This window comes from Zootoca vivipara, chromosome 1 (genome assembly GCF_965207765.1).
Source record: "Zootoca vivipara chromosome 1, rZooViv2.hap1.1, whole genome shotgun sequence".
NCBI classification, from domain to species: domain Eukaryota; kingdom Metazoa; phylum Chordata; class Lepidosauria; order Squamata; family Lacertidae; genus Zootoca; species Zootoca vivipara.
The window spans coordinates 56,188,345-56,204,080 of NC_142582.1; the positions used below are offsets into that span (position 1 = coordinate 56,188,345).

The 15,736-nt window shown below is 44.2% G+C and overlaps 2 protein-coding genes across 3 annotated transcripts; one reads left to right on the forward strand and one right to left on the reverse strand.

Annotated features, from left to right (window-relative positions):
• Window positions 1-3,267: 3,267 nt before the first annotated feature.
• Window positions 3,268-10,596, forward strand: CIMAP1A (ciliary microtubule associated protein 1A). The gene is made up of 6 exons (XM_035123156.3): window positions 3,268-3,504; window positions 3,965-4,162; window positions 6,827-6,928; window positions 8,053-8,174; window positions 8,756-8,893; window positions 10,004-10,596. Exons 1-6 carry the CDS (start codon window positions 3,399-3,401, stop codon window positions 10,091-10,093), a joined length of 756 nt encoding a protein of 251 aa, XP_034979047.1. The 5' UTR covers window positions 3,268-3,398; the 3' UTR covers window positions 10,094-10,596.
• A 2,184-nt stretch (window positions 10,597-12,780) lies between these two features.
• Window positions 12,781-15,597, reverse strand: BET1L (Bet1 golgi vesicular membrane trafficking protein like). 2 transcript variants are annotated; one of them, XM_035123168.3, is made up of 4 exons: window positions 15,544-15,597; window positions 14,913-15,004; window positions 14,468-14,524; window positions 12,781-13,716 (listed from the first exon to the last, which is right to left on the reverse strand). In XM_035123168.3, the coding sequence occupies exons 1-4, from the start codon at window positions 15,560-15,562 to the stop codon at window positions 13,549-13,551; spliced, it is 336 nt and encodes a 111-aa protein (XP_034979059.1). In that variant the 5' UTR covers window positions 15,563-15,597; the 3' UTR covers window positions 12,781-13,548. The 2 variants fall into 2 exon arrangements, with proteins under 2 accessions (XP_034979059.1, XP_034979069.1); XM_035123178.3 differs by having other exon boundaries at window positions 15,106-15,597.
• Window positions 15,598-15,736: the final 139 nt, after the last annotated feature.

Consider the following 15,736-nt stretch of genomic DNA (forward strand, 5'->3'; position numbering starts at 1 on the left):
CATTTTCAATCTTGCAAGTAACTGAGGCAATACAACGGCTTATCCACTACAAGTAATTCAGTATGGGAAAAGACAGTAATTGGCGTGAGGCTGGGTAATACTGCAGGAGGTTCCAGGAGCATGGGGAGGTAACAAAGGTGAATTCTGACCACTGTTCCTTCACGATCTTGGCTGTCTTAAGTCTGCAATATGCGAAAGTAAACTTCAATTTACCTTGTAAAATACAGAAATTGTCTGCATGAACAAACAGAATCAACACATTCACTTTAATTTGAGAAATGGTGTGGAATATGCATGGAAATTGCATTTGTGGTGATAACTGCAGGTGCAGGTTTTTTCATGTTTGTTTATTTTTATTTGACCAATTGTGGCTTCCCATATGTACCCATAATGAAAAACCTGCATGTCTTGACCACCCCCCATGAATGCCGCTCTGCAAACAGCAGAAGCAGAGAGGGAAATCAACACATGAAAATCAACTGCAAAAAAAACCACTGAAAATTCTACATGTTTAAATAATGTACTGTAGTTATTCTACCTGTTTAGATAACATAGTTATGATAAAAATAATCTCATTGAAAGAAAAATAATCTCATGGAAAAATACTGTAAAAATGAGTCCCTCATATAAATATTCGCATCAACTTCTTTCGACTCTTGTCTGATGGACCAGAAACTAACTTCAATATCAGAACCTGAAGGTGTTTCTAAAGCACAGGAGCAGCAAAGGTCTTTTTTCCCCCAGCCAGTTGGCATCTCTAACTGGGGGAAAGGGGGGCAGGGGTGAGAGCCTTCTGTTTGTGCCTCAGCATAGGAGAAAGTGGCAAAGTGGGTAGGGTTAGATAGAAACCTGTTGGGCAGAACAATCTCTACTGTCTCAATTTCCCTACTGTGCCAAAAGGTGGAAGGCAAATGAAAGTCAATCAATTTATTTCTACATATCAATGATAGCACTTGTGATGGAATCCATTTCACAATCATATCCAATGTTCCAATGTATCCAGAGCAGCTGTAGGACAATCTAGTGATAGAGACAGTGATTTTGGCTTGATAACTACATGTGAACCTGAAATGAAACAAAAGCCATCAGTATTATAAAGGGGAACCAATATCCTAACATGACTGGTTTCAGGTCAACAGGCACTTGCTGGAACCAAAGGGAAGCTCTGCGTCCATCTTGTCGACAATGCCATCATGTTCACTTTGCACGGGGCATAATCGCTCATGAGTTCTGGGGCCCCACTGAAAGTGGGGAACAAAAACTAAAAATGTGTGGCTTGCTTTATTGTGATATTCGCTTTACTGCAGTGGTCTAGAACTGAACCCACAAGATCTCTGAGGTATTATCACGGACTGGCTGGACACAGGAAGGGTGGGAGGCACCAGTTGGGGAACCCCCAAGGGAAGAAGGCTCAGAGCCTGGGGCTTGGTGGTGGGATGATGATGAGTGGTCAGAGGGAGAAGAGGGAGCAGACTGGGAGGAGGAGGTGTTGGCAGAGGCGGGGCTAGCTGTGCACCTGGGGGCGGGGCTAGCTGGCTGTGGGGGCAGGGCTAGCCATGGGCGGGGGCAGGGCAAGCATCCCAGGGGGCGCCACCCATGGTAAGTGCTCCTGGAGGGTGGGGGTGATGTCACCCCCCCTTAAAGGATAATACCTGGGACGGGCTGCAGCTACCGCACCCACCTTCCTCCGCCAGTGGGTGTCGGAAGCTGAAGAGGTAACAAGGTTTTATTGTTTAGGAAGAGGCTGTGGCAGAGGGAAGTCCAAAATCAGAATCTGAAGCAGGAGAGGAGAGGAGGGAGGCCAAGAGGCAGAGAGGAGTCAGGCTGGTGAAGAAGCACAGATGTCTCCCTCTCCTGCTGCAATAAGCTCTCCTCCCCACAGTCTCCCAGGACCAGAAGAGGTATGAAGACAGAGGAGCAGAGACAGGCATGCCAGCATAGTTACCCTGTTTCTCTGAAAATAAGACGTAGCCATAAAATAAGCCGTAGCAAGATTTTTAAGCATTCAAGGAATATAAGCCATTCCTCAAAAATAAGACATAGTGATAGGCACAGCAGCAATGCCGGCCGCGGCAGGAGAAGGAGGAGGAGGAGGGAAAAAATAAGACACCCCCTGAAAATAAGCCATAGTATGTTTTTTTAAGGAAAAATAAATATAAGACAGTGTCTTATTTTTGGAGAAACACGGTACAGATTGCTTGGGAAAGACCTGGGGGGGGGAGGTTGAGATTCAGACAGCTGTTGGAAGGCAGGGACCTTCAGCCTCCACAACTGCCTCATAGGGTCAAGACCTACTGAGAAGAGTTGCTGTCTGCAGCATTAGAGACAACTTGCTTAGAGTAGCTGGCATGGGAGAGGAGCGAATAAATTCCCCTCCTTCTCCTATGCAGTGTGCGGATCAAAATCCCTGGATGCTTTTACCAAAAGAAAAATACATTTGGAGATCCAGCCAAGGATCATCCACAGGCTATGTGACATACACACAGCCCTGGCTTTCCTAAGAGTCATACCTGGTGTTCTAGAACACCCAGAAGTACTATGAAGGGCAATTGTCTGTTTCTATGGCAATTTCATGAAGGTTCTTCACATGGAGGGGAGGATAAATCCCTGCAAACGGAGATGGGTTCTGCCTGTTCAGAATTCCATCTTCTCCTTAAACTGTCCACAGCCCTGTTGACAGACAGCAAGGAAATATCCTGCAGAAAACACCGTTGCCCACATCAGTTAAATCTCCAAGGGCAAAAGAAGGTGAATTAGCACTCAATGGTCATTTAAGAATTGTTTTAGTTTATATCCATTTTTTCCTCTGTTTCATGTGCTGTGTAATTAGTTACCTGACGCTTCTGGAAGTCGATGGCTGATTCTGGGCAGGGGTTTCATACTGTAAACGGATCACTTAGATAGTGCCAACTGGTCATCAGCAACACAAGCTTTTCTATTTATTTATTTACTGGGTTTCTCCCAGGAAAGGTAAATCCAGATTAAACAGAGGGAGAAATACAGGCTGGTATTTTGATGACGACAACTATGCCATGTGGACACCACAAAAGATATTGGATGCCTGAAGATCCCCCTCCCACAATAAATGGTGGCCACTGTGAGAACAGGTTACTGGACCAGATGAGCAGCTGGCATGATCCAGTGGGCACTTCTTATGCAGGGGAGGCCTAATTCTTCCATTCTTGGTACTTCTTGCTCCAATATAACCCAGATAATACAATGAGACTCTACTGAATTAGTAACAGTCATGTTAATAGCTAGATATAGATCCTGCCAGCTCTGTGTAGGGTACAGTAGAGTTACCCAAAGTTTTTCCCCAGGAGGATGTATCCAACCTAACCTTTACACAAATTCACTCTGTGTTCTTCATTTCTTAAGCTTTAGAATAGACTGCCATCATGAGTAATGGATGGGTGGGCACGTGGAGGCCCCATCGTCCACGAGGACCAGTCATGGCCCAGTATTCCAGCCCTGGGCCAAAGTACAACATACCGGGAGCAACAGGTAAGCACATGGAAACAGAAGTTTAGTGGGGTTTAAAAAGTTGATTTAAAAAAAAGTGCTGGACAGCAGGAGCGGTCTGCCAGGCTGGCCCACCTCACAGAAATTGATCAGGGGTGGGGGAGCTCCATATTCCGGTACATATTTTCCCTTTTGGGGCATGTAGATGCTTGAAAACTCTTAGAGCTTGGGTCCCCTGCTGGCTCTTGGCTGGGGACACCAGTACCCTGTCCCTCTCAGCTGCCCTGGTGCCCCACAACTAGAAATGACTGAGATCAGCTGTATCATCATCATAGGAGAAGATATCTTCCCAGGTTCGATCTCTCACGTCTCGGACTAAATGATCTAAGGAAGCAGGGCCAGGAATATCCTTTGTCTTTGAGATGCTGGAGAACTGCAACCAGTCGGAGGCAACACCTTACTCCTGAGCTCTGTGGCATGAAATATGTCTGTGCTTTTTCAGGTTATATCTCACACATCCCTACCAAAAGGAAAGCCCCTGCCTATAGTATGTATGGCTCAAAGCCCCTATCCAGCAAAGACAGAGTTCCGGGTCCTTACGATGTGCAGGGCTATATGACAAACAGAGGAAGGCAATCAGCTCCATCTTATACAATGAGTGGTCGATTCAAAGTGAAAAAGGAGATTACCCCAGGTCCTGGTGAGTAATAGTCACCCATCCAAGGTATATGTTGACGGCACCTGCTAACCCAAGACTAAGGTAGAGTTTGGGTTCATCATTTCAAAACTGGCCTTTGGAATTATTTCTTATGGCTATGTTGAAAAAAAATGTGGTGTCACCCTCAGATTAAATAATCCATATTAGTTGCTTGCTCAGAGGCTGGACTGATTCTGTTCAGTTTCTTGTTTCTTTCTGTAAATTTATTTATTTGGTTTTTCAATTTATAGTTTTACAATCACATATCCAACATACGTCATAAAACCATGGTTCCATAGAATCTCCTGGACTTCCCTCCTCCCCTTTGGTGGGTCATATCGTTAATCATTTCCGAAAGCTCATACCAAAATAAAAACTTAGTTGGTTTTTAAGGTGCTGCTGGAAGGATTTTTTAAATTTTGTTTCGACTACGTCAGACCAACACGGCTACCTACCTGTAAATAATCCAACTGTTTGTTCAGTTTCAACGTGCCTGATTATTTTTAGAAAATAAAAAAGCTCTGTCAAAGGCTGCATCTGGATGTTTGTCAAAAGGGTCCTTAAATGTTGCCACAACATTGGGCATATCTCATATGCTACTGTTGGCTTTAGGTTGAATTTTGTCTTATTTCTCAGTTTAGGCTACATTGTGTCTTGTTTATCAGTTGTATTTTTTATTTTGTGCCGTGTCAATTTTGGGTAAGCTGCTTTGGGCAGAATCCAAATATTTACCCTCCATATATTGCTGAACTACAGTTTGCATCGTCTCTAGTCACTTGGCCATGCTTGCTTGGCCGTTGTGGCTCAACTAGTTCAACTAGTGTAAGGATTTCCACTTGCACATCAGAACTTCTCCCTCTTCCCTCCCTGGATGCCTCTGCCCCCTCCCAGGGCTGGCTCACAACATTTTGGCATCTGAGGCAGGCCCCAAAATGGTGCCCCCCCTCCGCCTGGGAAGAAGAGGTGAGAGAAGATCTAGATCGGGAACAAGACGGGGAAGAAGTATCAGCATCAGGTGCTCCTGCTCTGGTGAATTCAGCCACCTGAGGCAGTCGCTTCACCTCATTGGTCACAGAAGGGACACCCAGTTTCCTGCCAGCTCGCAGGGACATAGATACTTTTTCGTCCACCAGTGCATACACCCTTTGTACCAGGGACAGTTCTGCAGCACAAATTTGCACAAAACACACACTTTTTTGGCATCCTTCTGTCTTGAGCAGGCATAGACAACCTTGGCTCTCCAGATGTTTTGGAACTACAACTCCCATGATCCCTTACCACTGGCCCTGTTAGCTAGGGCCCTGTTAGCTAGCTAGAGTTGTAGTTCCAAAACATCTGGAGAGCCAAGGTTGCCTATGCCTGGTCTTGAGAGACAATGGAATGCTCCCTTACCTTCCAAGTCCCGGACTGCAGAATCCGGGACCGGCAGCCGTGTGACACCGGATGTTGCGTCGACGTAACTTCCGGTGTCGCTTTGCCCTTCTATGGGCACCAAAAATGGCTGCCGCCGGCTTCGAAAGTCGCTTGTACGCATGTCAGGAAGTGTGTCGACGCAACTTCCGGTGTCGCTCCGCCCATCTATGGGCACCAAAATGGCCGCCGCCGCCGCCGGAAGTCGTGTCTATGCACTTCCGGACATGCGTAGATGCGACTTTTGAAGCCGGCGGCGGCCATTTTTGGTGCCCATAGAAGGGCAAATTGGAAAGAAAAAAATGGCCGCCGGCAGGAGAAAATAACGGAGAAAAACGGGAGACGAAGTGATACGGGGGACCACCGGGAAAAGGTAAGTAAAATTGGGGTTTTCCCGGAGAAAACGGAGTACTTGGCAGCTATGAATGCTCCTCAGGGGGTGAAGTCAAACTGCCAGAGAATCACAGTGCCTGCTGTGGCTGCAGAGACCAGTAACTCATAACTGCTGCCTCCTGTGCTGTTTTTGCTGCATTAGCAGCACGACAGTGACCTCCCTGGGGCACAAGCCTGGGCAGTGTGTGTGGAGGTCCTGGGCTGCCCAGACAACAAGACCCCCCCCCTCTCGGCCTCAGTGATGTGGTCCAAAGGAAAGCAGAGCAATACATTTGGCACCAGCTTGGCTGCAGGAATTGCCAGAAGGAGGCATACAAGACGACATCCAACCATCTTAAGGACTCCACTCAGGATTTGTGTGGTGTTTCCTCCTTAGCCTTTTCTTCTCCCGAAAACAAGGCAGTGGGTATGTATATGCATAAGGTAATTTATATGGAGAAACTAAGATGGTGAGTGGCTGGGGTCTTACAAGCACCACATGGTGAAAAGGGCCTGAGTGCCGTAGAATTAAAGTTAAGAACAGGAGATCCAGAGCCTGCCAGAAAACACTTGTGGTTTCTGCAACTCCCAACAGCATTCCCGCTTCCCACACTACATTCTATTCCTTCTGTATCTGCTGTTTTATATTCATCCAACCGCGCTCTCATTTGCAATCAGAATAAATCATCCGAAATTTTAATTTTAATTCACATGCCTTAGTCAAAATGTGATGAGGGATTTATCTTCCCTGCATGCAGAATGTTAACTTTTTAATTAACAAAACTGTAGGCAGCCCTTCAGAGGCTTTAGGACATAGCAGTGATTTGGGCATGGTGAAATATGAGCTTTAACCTACTTGCATCCATTGCCTTCCCATCTACCTAGCCTCTTACTCACCAGAGAAGGCACGGAAAATAATTTATCAAAGTCCTCCTGCACATTCTTTGTCATTCAGGACTCGTGGCTACAAAGTAGACGCCACACCAGGTAAGGCTTATTCCTTATGGTTTTGTTTTTTGCTTTGCTGCTGTTGTTGGAAGGCATCAAACATAGGTTGTCTTAAGAAATTTATCAATGATGAAACACAGCGCATTAGCTCAGGTCTATGGATGTTTACTTGGGAGCAAGTTCAGTAGGACTTACATATGCGTGTTTGAGCCTAGGAGTGTAGTGTTATGCTTCTGCCATTCAGGAAGGTCTTCTCTCATGGTGGTAAGGCTGCGGGTGGCTGGCGTCATGCTAACCTAGTATTAGTACGGTAGCTTGCTAAGCTATCACCATTCACAAATTATCAAAAGAAGAGCGCCTAGCCTTTGCAGTTAAAGGATAGACTTGGTGGAAGTGGGAAATAGCATTTTATGTTTTGACCTATGAACTTGAGTGCTGGAGAGAATGTGCACATGGCCTCTGGAGGAAAATAAAATTAAGAAAACGCTTTTGAAATGGAGGAGGCACTGAAAAGCAATTTCTGATATATTGCGATGGTTAGATGTTCTAAGACAGGTGTGGGGAACCTTTGGCCCTCCAGATGTAGCTGAACTCAGTGGCATAGCAAGGGGCACGCGATGGGGGTGGTCCGCCCCAGGTGCCACCCTGGAGGGGGGTGACACTTGGCGCGCCCCCCAAGCCGAGCGGCGCCGCTCCAGCGCCGTATGGATGGTGCCGGGATCCTCTGCTCGCTGCTGCAGCTACGAGCAGAGGACCATGGCACCATCCCAGTAAGGCGCTGGAGCGGCGTGCCGCTGGCGCTGCCACGTAGTGCGCATGTGTGGTGTCACAGCGCCGCACATGCGTGCTCTGTAGCCACGCCCCCGGGTGCCGCTCCGGGTGCCCGGGCGGCTTCCTCCGCCACTGGCTGAACTACAGCTCCCATCAACCCCAGCATGGCCAAAGGCCAGCGATGATGGGAGCTCTAGTTCAGCAACATCTGGCGGACCAATGGTTCTCTACACCTCTTCTAAGGAAAACAGTCGAAAGTTTCATAGGTGGTATTCCCGAGCACCTAGGCCAACCTGGAGTAGCTCTTTGGATACCAGCCATTACCTCTCTCCTCCTCTGGCTCTGTTGGAAGTCTCTGGTGCTCCTCCCAATGGTCCACGTTTCTCTTTCAGGTCCCAGCACTTACACGATGCCTGAGGTCCTTGGGGCGCACACAGTGGCCACCCCTGCCGGCCCTTCTTACTCCATAACAGGGAGGAGTAAGCTTGGGCGTTTTGATGAAGACTTGCATAAGGTAGACTGCTGGTTCATTTCATGCCTTGTTTCTCCGTTGCTTACCAATAGTCATAGTTGTGCCTGCTCTGGTCCATTTTTCTGAGATTTGTTTTAATCTTGATTTCACAGTTTAATGCATACTGCTGGTCGCTAGTGCCAAAGAGCCAATTTGTGCTCTTTCATGGGGGTCTTAATGCTAAAATTACTAATTCAGGAGCAGATATAAATCTGGCTGTGATGCACTGTTCACTCTTGCCATGGTCATTTTACCAAACTTTTTACAACGCCTTTAATCTTGTTTTACCCCTACTTTTTAGCTTCAGTTGTGCAACATCTTTTACTCTAATTTCTATGTGTCATTAAAAACAACAACAACTCAATGGCAGGTCCCATTTTCATATTTGCCTTTTTATTTTACAACTGCACTGATAAACCATTGGGGAGTGGAAGACAATTAATGAGAGAAGTGTTGCTGCGGTAGAAACTATATTCAATGTGTTTTGATGTGACACAGGGAAGCTGCTCAATTTTCCTGGGAAATTAGGAGATATGAATTGTATTATTACTTCATCTATGGGAATCCTTTTTCTTCTCTTACAGACCCCTGGTCCTGCTGCATATCATAAGCCCGACACAGATATCTACAAAAAGAGAGCACCCAAGTATTCTATGGCCAGTCGAAGCAAGGGTCTAAGAGCTGGGAAAACACCTGGGCCTGCAGACTATACTGTAGGAAAGGTGAGAAGCAGCTTCCTTTCATTCTTAATTGTTTTCAGCAATTATTACTCCCGTGTATGGATATTCTCCTTTCCTGGCAACAAAGCCTGAAATTCTGGGATGTGAGGAGAGGGAAATGTTTGTCCTAATATTACAGAAACAGAAGTTAGAAGCTGGTCATAGGTAGCTTAGCAACCCTGTTCATTTTTGTTAGACATAATTACCAAACCATCAACTTGCTATGGCCCATGCAAATAATTTGCTAGTGATATTCTTTATCTAGATTGGTCCATTTGTCACATGGGTCTGATTTGAACATCACATTTCTGCTTCAAGAAACCATGGTTTGTTGGCTCAGGAGCAAGCAATGAGTTGGAGCAGTCCCTCCTCTCCTTATGCAGCTGGCTGTCAGAGAAACTTTCTGTATTGTTAAATGACAGTTTGCCTTGATGTCTAAAGTATAGCTTTAAAGCTCTCTGCAAGCCAGGATTGTAAACCGAGAACAACCAGTGGTATGCAATAGCCTGGTTTACATGGTATGCTTAGACCAATTTCCTGGTTTGGATATAATACAAACTATAGTTTAACAAACCAGTTTCTTCTGCTGCCAAACACATGGTCTTACTATGTTCCCAGTCTGTCAGGCTACTACAGGTGCGTGCAAAGCAGTTTGGGGGCAATGTGAACTGGTGAACATGAAAATTGCATGAAATTTTGTTTGCAAGTGTGTGCTGCTGGATCTTGATCATCTCAGAACTGTACACACTCCATTTCCAGAATCAACCAGGGTGCCACTTAATTGCATATGAAGTTACTCAGACCAGAAGAAACAAGATGTTGAAATTACTGTTTATCTCCAGGGGTCCACAATCCCCAGGATATTCATCTAGGTCCTCTAGCAGTATTTCATGAAACACTGCCTCAGCTGTGCTCTGCAATTATTAATTATCTGTACTTAATTCTTCCACTTAACATTCCACTTAAAATGCTTCTTACTCAGTAAACCAGCAGGAAGCAGCCTGTTCTGCTAAGCAGAACACAGAGATCAAAGAACAAAAATAATCAAGAATCTGTTAGCCTGTTAGTCTAGCCTGTTTCACCTAATATATTTTACACTCCTTCTGCTTCTAGGTATCATTGCTCAAATCTTGTGCTCCAGCTGCCACTTTTGGAATCAGACACTCTGACTACACAACACCTCTGATTGTGGACGTCTGCTGAATTCATCCCTTGTACAGAAAATGATTTTTCTACTGATATTTCTGTATCATGTTCCTCCACATTTTAACAGTTAACCACCAGCTGTTTAACTGCATTTTTTTTACAAATGCCAGAGCTAAAGGACCATTTAAAATATTCAGAAACTGATTACCATTCAAGACTGAAGTTCTGTCCTCTGATGAAGGGATATGCCATGAGCCCCTCTTGTGAGGAAGACAAAGCGCAGCTCACACTTGCCCTACTCTTTGAGCCCAAGGAATACATATCTAAACGCACGCCGGCATTCTGACAACTAGTATACAATTAACGGTGTCATTCTTCATAAAGTAGGATCTGATATATATTAAATATATATATGTATTTGTGTAAAAAAGCTACTCGTGTTCCTGATCCAGAATTATTTCATGGAACTTGTTTGTTGCAATAACTCACATAAAAAAGTATTTTGTATATTCCATATCTTCAGCTGAGAAACGTGTTTTGAAATAAATAAATAAATCAGGAATAAAAAGTTTATTTCATGTCCTAGCTATTAAATAAAACATCAGTTCTTTTGTAGAGGGTTCACTACACAAACTGTAGGAATATTCTGAACTTGAAAAGTAAAATGTTGAGCTTTTTCATAGAACTGGCAGTAATGGTGATAACAATATTGCCTTGCAGCTGTCAGGATTCTCACCCATTAATACTGGTACAGCAGCTGAAATAAGTGACGCTGCGAATAGCTGCATCCCCTCCTGCACAAAGGTGTTGAGGGGGAACAGGATCTCAACAGTTCCCCTTCCTTATCATCCTTTGTGCATTATATTTATTGTGTTCGTCCTCACAGCAACTCTGTGAGGAAAGCCATTTCACAGATGAGTATATGAGGCTGCACTTCTTATTTCCCACCAAGCTACACAATAAGCCCATAGCAGAGACGAAACTTGTATACAGATCTGCTTGTTCCAAATCCTCCTCTGTCCACTTGACCACAATTTAGACAGTAACTTTTATGGTATAAGCTTTCATGGACTACAGTCCATAAAATCTGTTAGTCTTTAAAGGTGCAACAAGATTGTTTTTGCTGCAAAAAGCAAACTCACTTTCTTTCTCACCATGCTGTAGCAACAGAATGTAAGTTGAGATATCTTTCATAATAAAAGCATAAAATTATTTATTTAAGCCTCCTAGCACATGATGTGGAATATCTGTGATCAGATCTCCCAATATCTTTTTTGGAGCTTTAAAAGGGGAGGGGCATTTAACCATTTCCCTTGACACAGAAACAATTAGCCCTGCTTTTGAGACAGCAAGGCTATCGGCTATGGGAGGAAGCTTTTGAGCAGTATTTTTGCCCTGATCTAGTTGCACTGGCCCCTGCAAACAACTTTTAAATCTGGATCAGAAATGGCATGCTACGAAGTTGGTTTGGCTTGGAAGCAAACTGAGAAGTGTGCTTTTAATTTTCTGGCTTAAAAAAAAGATAAATAAATCATAAGTGACTTTAAAAGAATTCTGCATCTTTTGACAGCATCCCTGAGTTGAAGGTTGCTTAGCTTTTCAGTGACCTCAGGTTCATTTTGCCCATTGCATTTTTAGGTGTACTGTACACCTAGAGATATGAGGTGAATATGACAAACATTAATGCAACCATGTGTATCAGGACAGGTACACTTGTCCAAGAGCTATGATTCACTGCATCTTTCTCTCGAGTATGCATTTAGGGGTTCACAAACGGGGGCTTGCGCCTTGTCCCACATTCAGTTATTCTAGAAGACAGGCTCCTGGAAGATTTTTTGACTTGCCCTCAAAAACATGATATCGATCTAGTTAGCTCACTTGTTCTAAAGAAGTAACTATCTAGCAGTATCACCAAAACAACAAATAACCTTGGGCAGCAGCCTCTATTGTTTTACATGCAGGAGCAAATATTTGCTTTTCATAACAACAGCCAAAGGTTACTAATAAAGACTTTAGAAACTACCTACTGTAGTATATACCCAGGGCTGGCATGTTTTGCTGCCTGACGCAAAGACAACATGTTGCTTCTTCCATTCCATGCAGCTGAATCTTACTTCACTACTAGCAACAGGATTGTGTCCTCTAGTGTGCCTAAGGGCAGGAAGCTGTTGTTGTTTTTTGGTGTGTGTGTGTTACATCCTGTGGCACACACAGCTGTGCTTTAACAGGTGAGGGCTGGAGGCTCAGGAACAGCTTGTGGGATTGTTGCTGCTATCTCCCTAGCACTTGCTGAGCTAACTAACTCACTTTGCCTAATGCTAGGTAAGGACCTGTATAAATCAGAATTTATACTAGGGACAGGGATACCCGGGGGGGGGGAATACTGGCAAGTGTTTAAAACCTGTTTTAATTTTATTTTTAAGTTAAAAACCAGTGTGAAGGTACTATTGCTATGGTGAGATGTTATAGAATGAGAAACAAAAAAGCAAGATGTGTGTGTGTGTGTGTGTGTGTGTGAGAGAGAGAGAGAGAGAGAGAGAGAGAGAGAGAGAGACCTATGCATGTATACTCATATATATATAAACACACAAACTTAACTCCAGTTTTTCTGTTAATACCTTTTTGGCACTCCAGGTGCCAGAACCTAGTAACAAACATTAAAACTGAGGAGTATTGCAAAATGTTACTTGATTCCAGAGAGAGGTGGATTCAGCAGCCAGCTAAAGAAGACTTAACCAAGAATCTATGAATCAATAAAATTATTTAACAGAAAGGATGATTTGGACAAACCTTTAAAAGTGAATATACATTAACTTGCTATAAGGTAAAGTTTGTATAACAAGAAACAAATATAAATAATCTAGTCGGGACAGACTAGAACAAGAAGGAAAAAAAATGAGATAAAATCATTTGTGCAAGTTCTCACTCTTCCTTCGTTTAGGAATATTCTCTGTTTTACTAAGCAAGTCCGTGAGAGTAATAGGCAAAAAGGATTGCTTGACTACTTATAAATGCTGGTGTTAACAGAAGTGGAAATAAATTCAAGGTTACTTTTCTAGGAAGACATTGTCCATAACACAATTAGTTCTCAAGAGCTGCATCACAGTCCTCTAGGTAGTATTTTTTCATTTAAATTGGGCACTTGAACATCTCTGACATGAGTGTCAGGATTTTCCTGCCGACCACAAAATTATAAGAGGTGGCATCACCAGCATGCTTTCCCACCCAGACAGCAGAGAGAATAAGGTATTATATAGAGACTTAGTTTCAACAAGGATGTGAATTGTGCTGCATTTAAGTTTTCAAAGGAACAGTGACAGAATAAATTATATTCTTTTTAAGAGAGCGCGTCAAAACAATCCAGAGATGATACTGAAATCCACAGAGGTGCCTCTGGATCACTGTCAACATTTGAATAATATTTTCAGGATCTGAAGATCTTCCGAAACCATTTTCATCATCAGTTTTCCCCCCTCTTCAACAACTATCCAATACAGAATCTTGAAAATTACTCAAGTCCGTGCTCTTGTCACCAAATAATAGAGGATGAAGAAGACAACAATCAGTCCAGCAGAGACGTAGCAAAGAAGTTTACGATTGTCTCTTCCCGACCGGGTCATAGTGGAGAAACGCTTCACACTCCCCGTCAGAAGGCCTGTCACACTCATGAAATCGGAATCCTAATACAAAGAGTAGATAAAATAAGGTATTTAGAAGACATTGCTTACTGAAAGAAGCAACATGATTATATATACATATAGCATATTTCAGTGAGATAAATATATTTAACTCAGTTAATTTAATTCCAATTTAATACTGTTAATAATATTTAAAAAGAAAACCCAAAGAAATGCAGACACATGTGCTCATATCCCACACCAGCAAAATACATTAGTGAAATTCAAGATTTGACCTTGTCAATAACAATTTTAAATGACTTTACTGTGTGCATATTTTGATCTCATTTATCCTTGCGATAACCCAGTGAGAAAATAAGACTTCTGTGTGATCATTATAACATGTGGTAGTATGTGCAAGGTCCACACAAGGTTTGCACACTTGTTCATTCAGGTACTTCTTGCTTAAGAAATTCAGAATATTTGACACGGACCTCAATCTTACTGCATAAAATAGTTTCACAGCATATTTGCCATTAGATACCAGATCACTGAACACCAGTTTCTCAGGGCATCACTACCAACAGAAGACCAACAAGTTTGGTCCCTCTTGGAAAGGGAAAAAAGATATGTGTGCATGAGCATGTTCCAGAAGTAGAATGGCAGGATAAAACACATTAACTCTCTGGAACAGCAATAGGCTTGTGGGTGATTTCTTCTCTGTACAGAAATATGTTTCAATACAAACTAATTGTCCTGTTTGCTCATGCTGAGCTTCATCAGTAATTCTTAAAGAGTGTGAACAGTTGCTTACCATGCCATCCAAGTAGTGATTTTGATCCTCAGCATCTTTGTCAATGTCCAGTGCAAGCTATTGAAAACACAGAATGAAGCATTTATTGACACCTAGACAACTTTCGGAAAGAACTAATAAAACTGCAAACAAGAATATCATTTGCTCCTGCACAATTATCTGTTTATTACTAAATACAAGGGGGGTGGAGACAAAAAGAAAAACCCTCAAAGACCAAAGTCTTCTGGAGAGCAAGACAGCAATCAAAGAGCAAGGGCTCATCCAGAGTTCCTTTTTGCCCAAATGCCACAAATTTCCATTTGTTCTGATTCAGTGTGAAAGAGCAAGTTTTCGATAGGAAAGCGCTGGGGCAAAAGAAACAAAGCATATTCAGCGATGACATTTCAAAGCACAGGGCAAAAAGTAAGTGTGGATGAGCCCCAAGTAAAGTAAGTAATCTACGCACCGATTTTAGCCGCGTGACTTTGGAGGCTAGGTTTTCGGCCATACGCTTATTTTCCACATCTAACATATCATCCATAGCATTGGCATTCTGACCTGAAACGAAGATAAGATAATTATGCTACTGAGCGCAGCTAAAACATAACAGTTGTTAAAACAAAAGGCAGTATGGTAAAATGTGTGGTTATTTTGCAGACCTTCCCCTAGCTCACTCCAAAGCCTATTTTCACCACCACAGGGCACAGCAGGCTCCCCACTTGCTAGTGTGGGATGTTACCCCAAACTGTACACACACAAAAATGCCCTGCGTGGGGGGAAGAGACCATTCCACCACCACAAGAGAAAGCCACACTGGCAAAGCATGGGTAGAAAAGCTGCCACGTCCTCCTTGCCCGTCAGTCAACTACAGAAGACACAGGAGCCCCGAGCAGGGGGGGAAGGTGGCAACTGTGACCTGGGGAGGCTCAGAATGCCTCCTTTGTTCCCCGTCCCCCACCCCCAGCACAGGCCACGGAGGTCCTGAGGCAGCGCGACGAGCCGGAGCAACGGCGTCCCCAGCCCTGTTCTCCTGAGGGAAGGCGCTGCTGCCGCCCGCTCCTCCGGCGCCCCCTCGCCAGCCTCTTCCGCGCTCTCACCTCGCCCCCAATCCGCCATGTCCGCTTCCTGCCTTCGTGTCCCGCTCCGCCCACAGAGAGCAGGAGGAGGAGCGGCGGCGGCGGCGGCGGCGGCAAAGGGTCGGCTAGCCGAGGAAACGCCCCCCTGGGCCGCAGCGTCCCCTCCTGTCGGCCCTCCCCTCGGCTGGAGAGGGAGGCGGCCTCGGGCTGCTCT

Bases quoted from the DNA above. Each gene is read 5' to 3' on its own strand.
- BET1L (XM_035123168.3), bottom strand. The intron at 14,525-14,912 runs GTGCGTAGATTA...TGTTTTCAATAG, and splicing joins AAGTCACGCGGCTAAAATCG to CTTGCACTGGACATTGACAA. The intron at 13,717-14,467 runs GTAAGCAACTGT...TCTTTGTATTAG, and splicing joins ATCACTACTTGGATGGCATG to GATTCCGATTTCATGAGTGT.
- CIMAP1A (XM_035123156.3), top strand. From the start codon at position 3,399: ATGAGTAATGGATGGGTGGGCACGTGGAGGCCCCATCGTCCACGAGGA. The intron at 3,505-3,964 runs GTAAGCACATGG...GTGCTTTTTCAG, and splicing joins CAACATACCGGGAGCAACAG to GTTATATCTCACACATCCCT. The intron at 4,163-6,826 runs GTGAGTAATAGT...CCATCTACCTAG, and splicing joins GGAGATTACCCCAGGTCCTG to CCTCTTACTCACCAGAGAAG.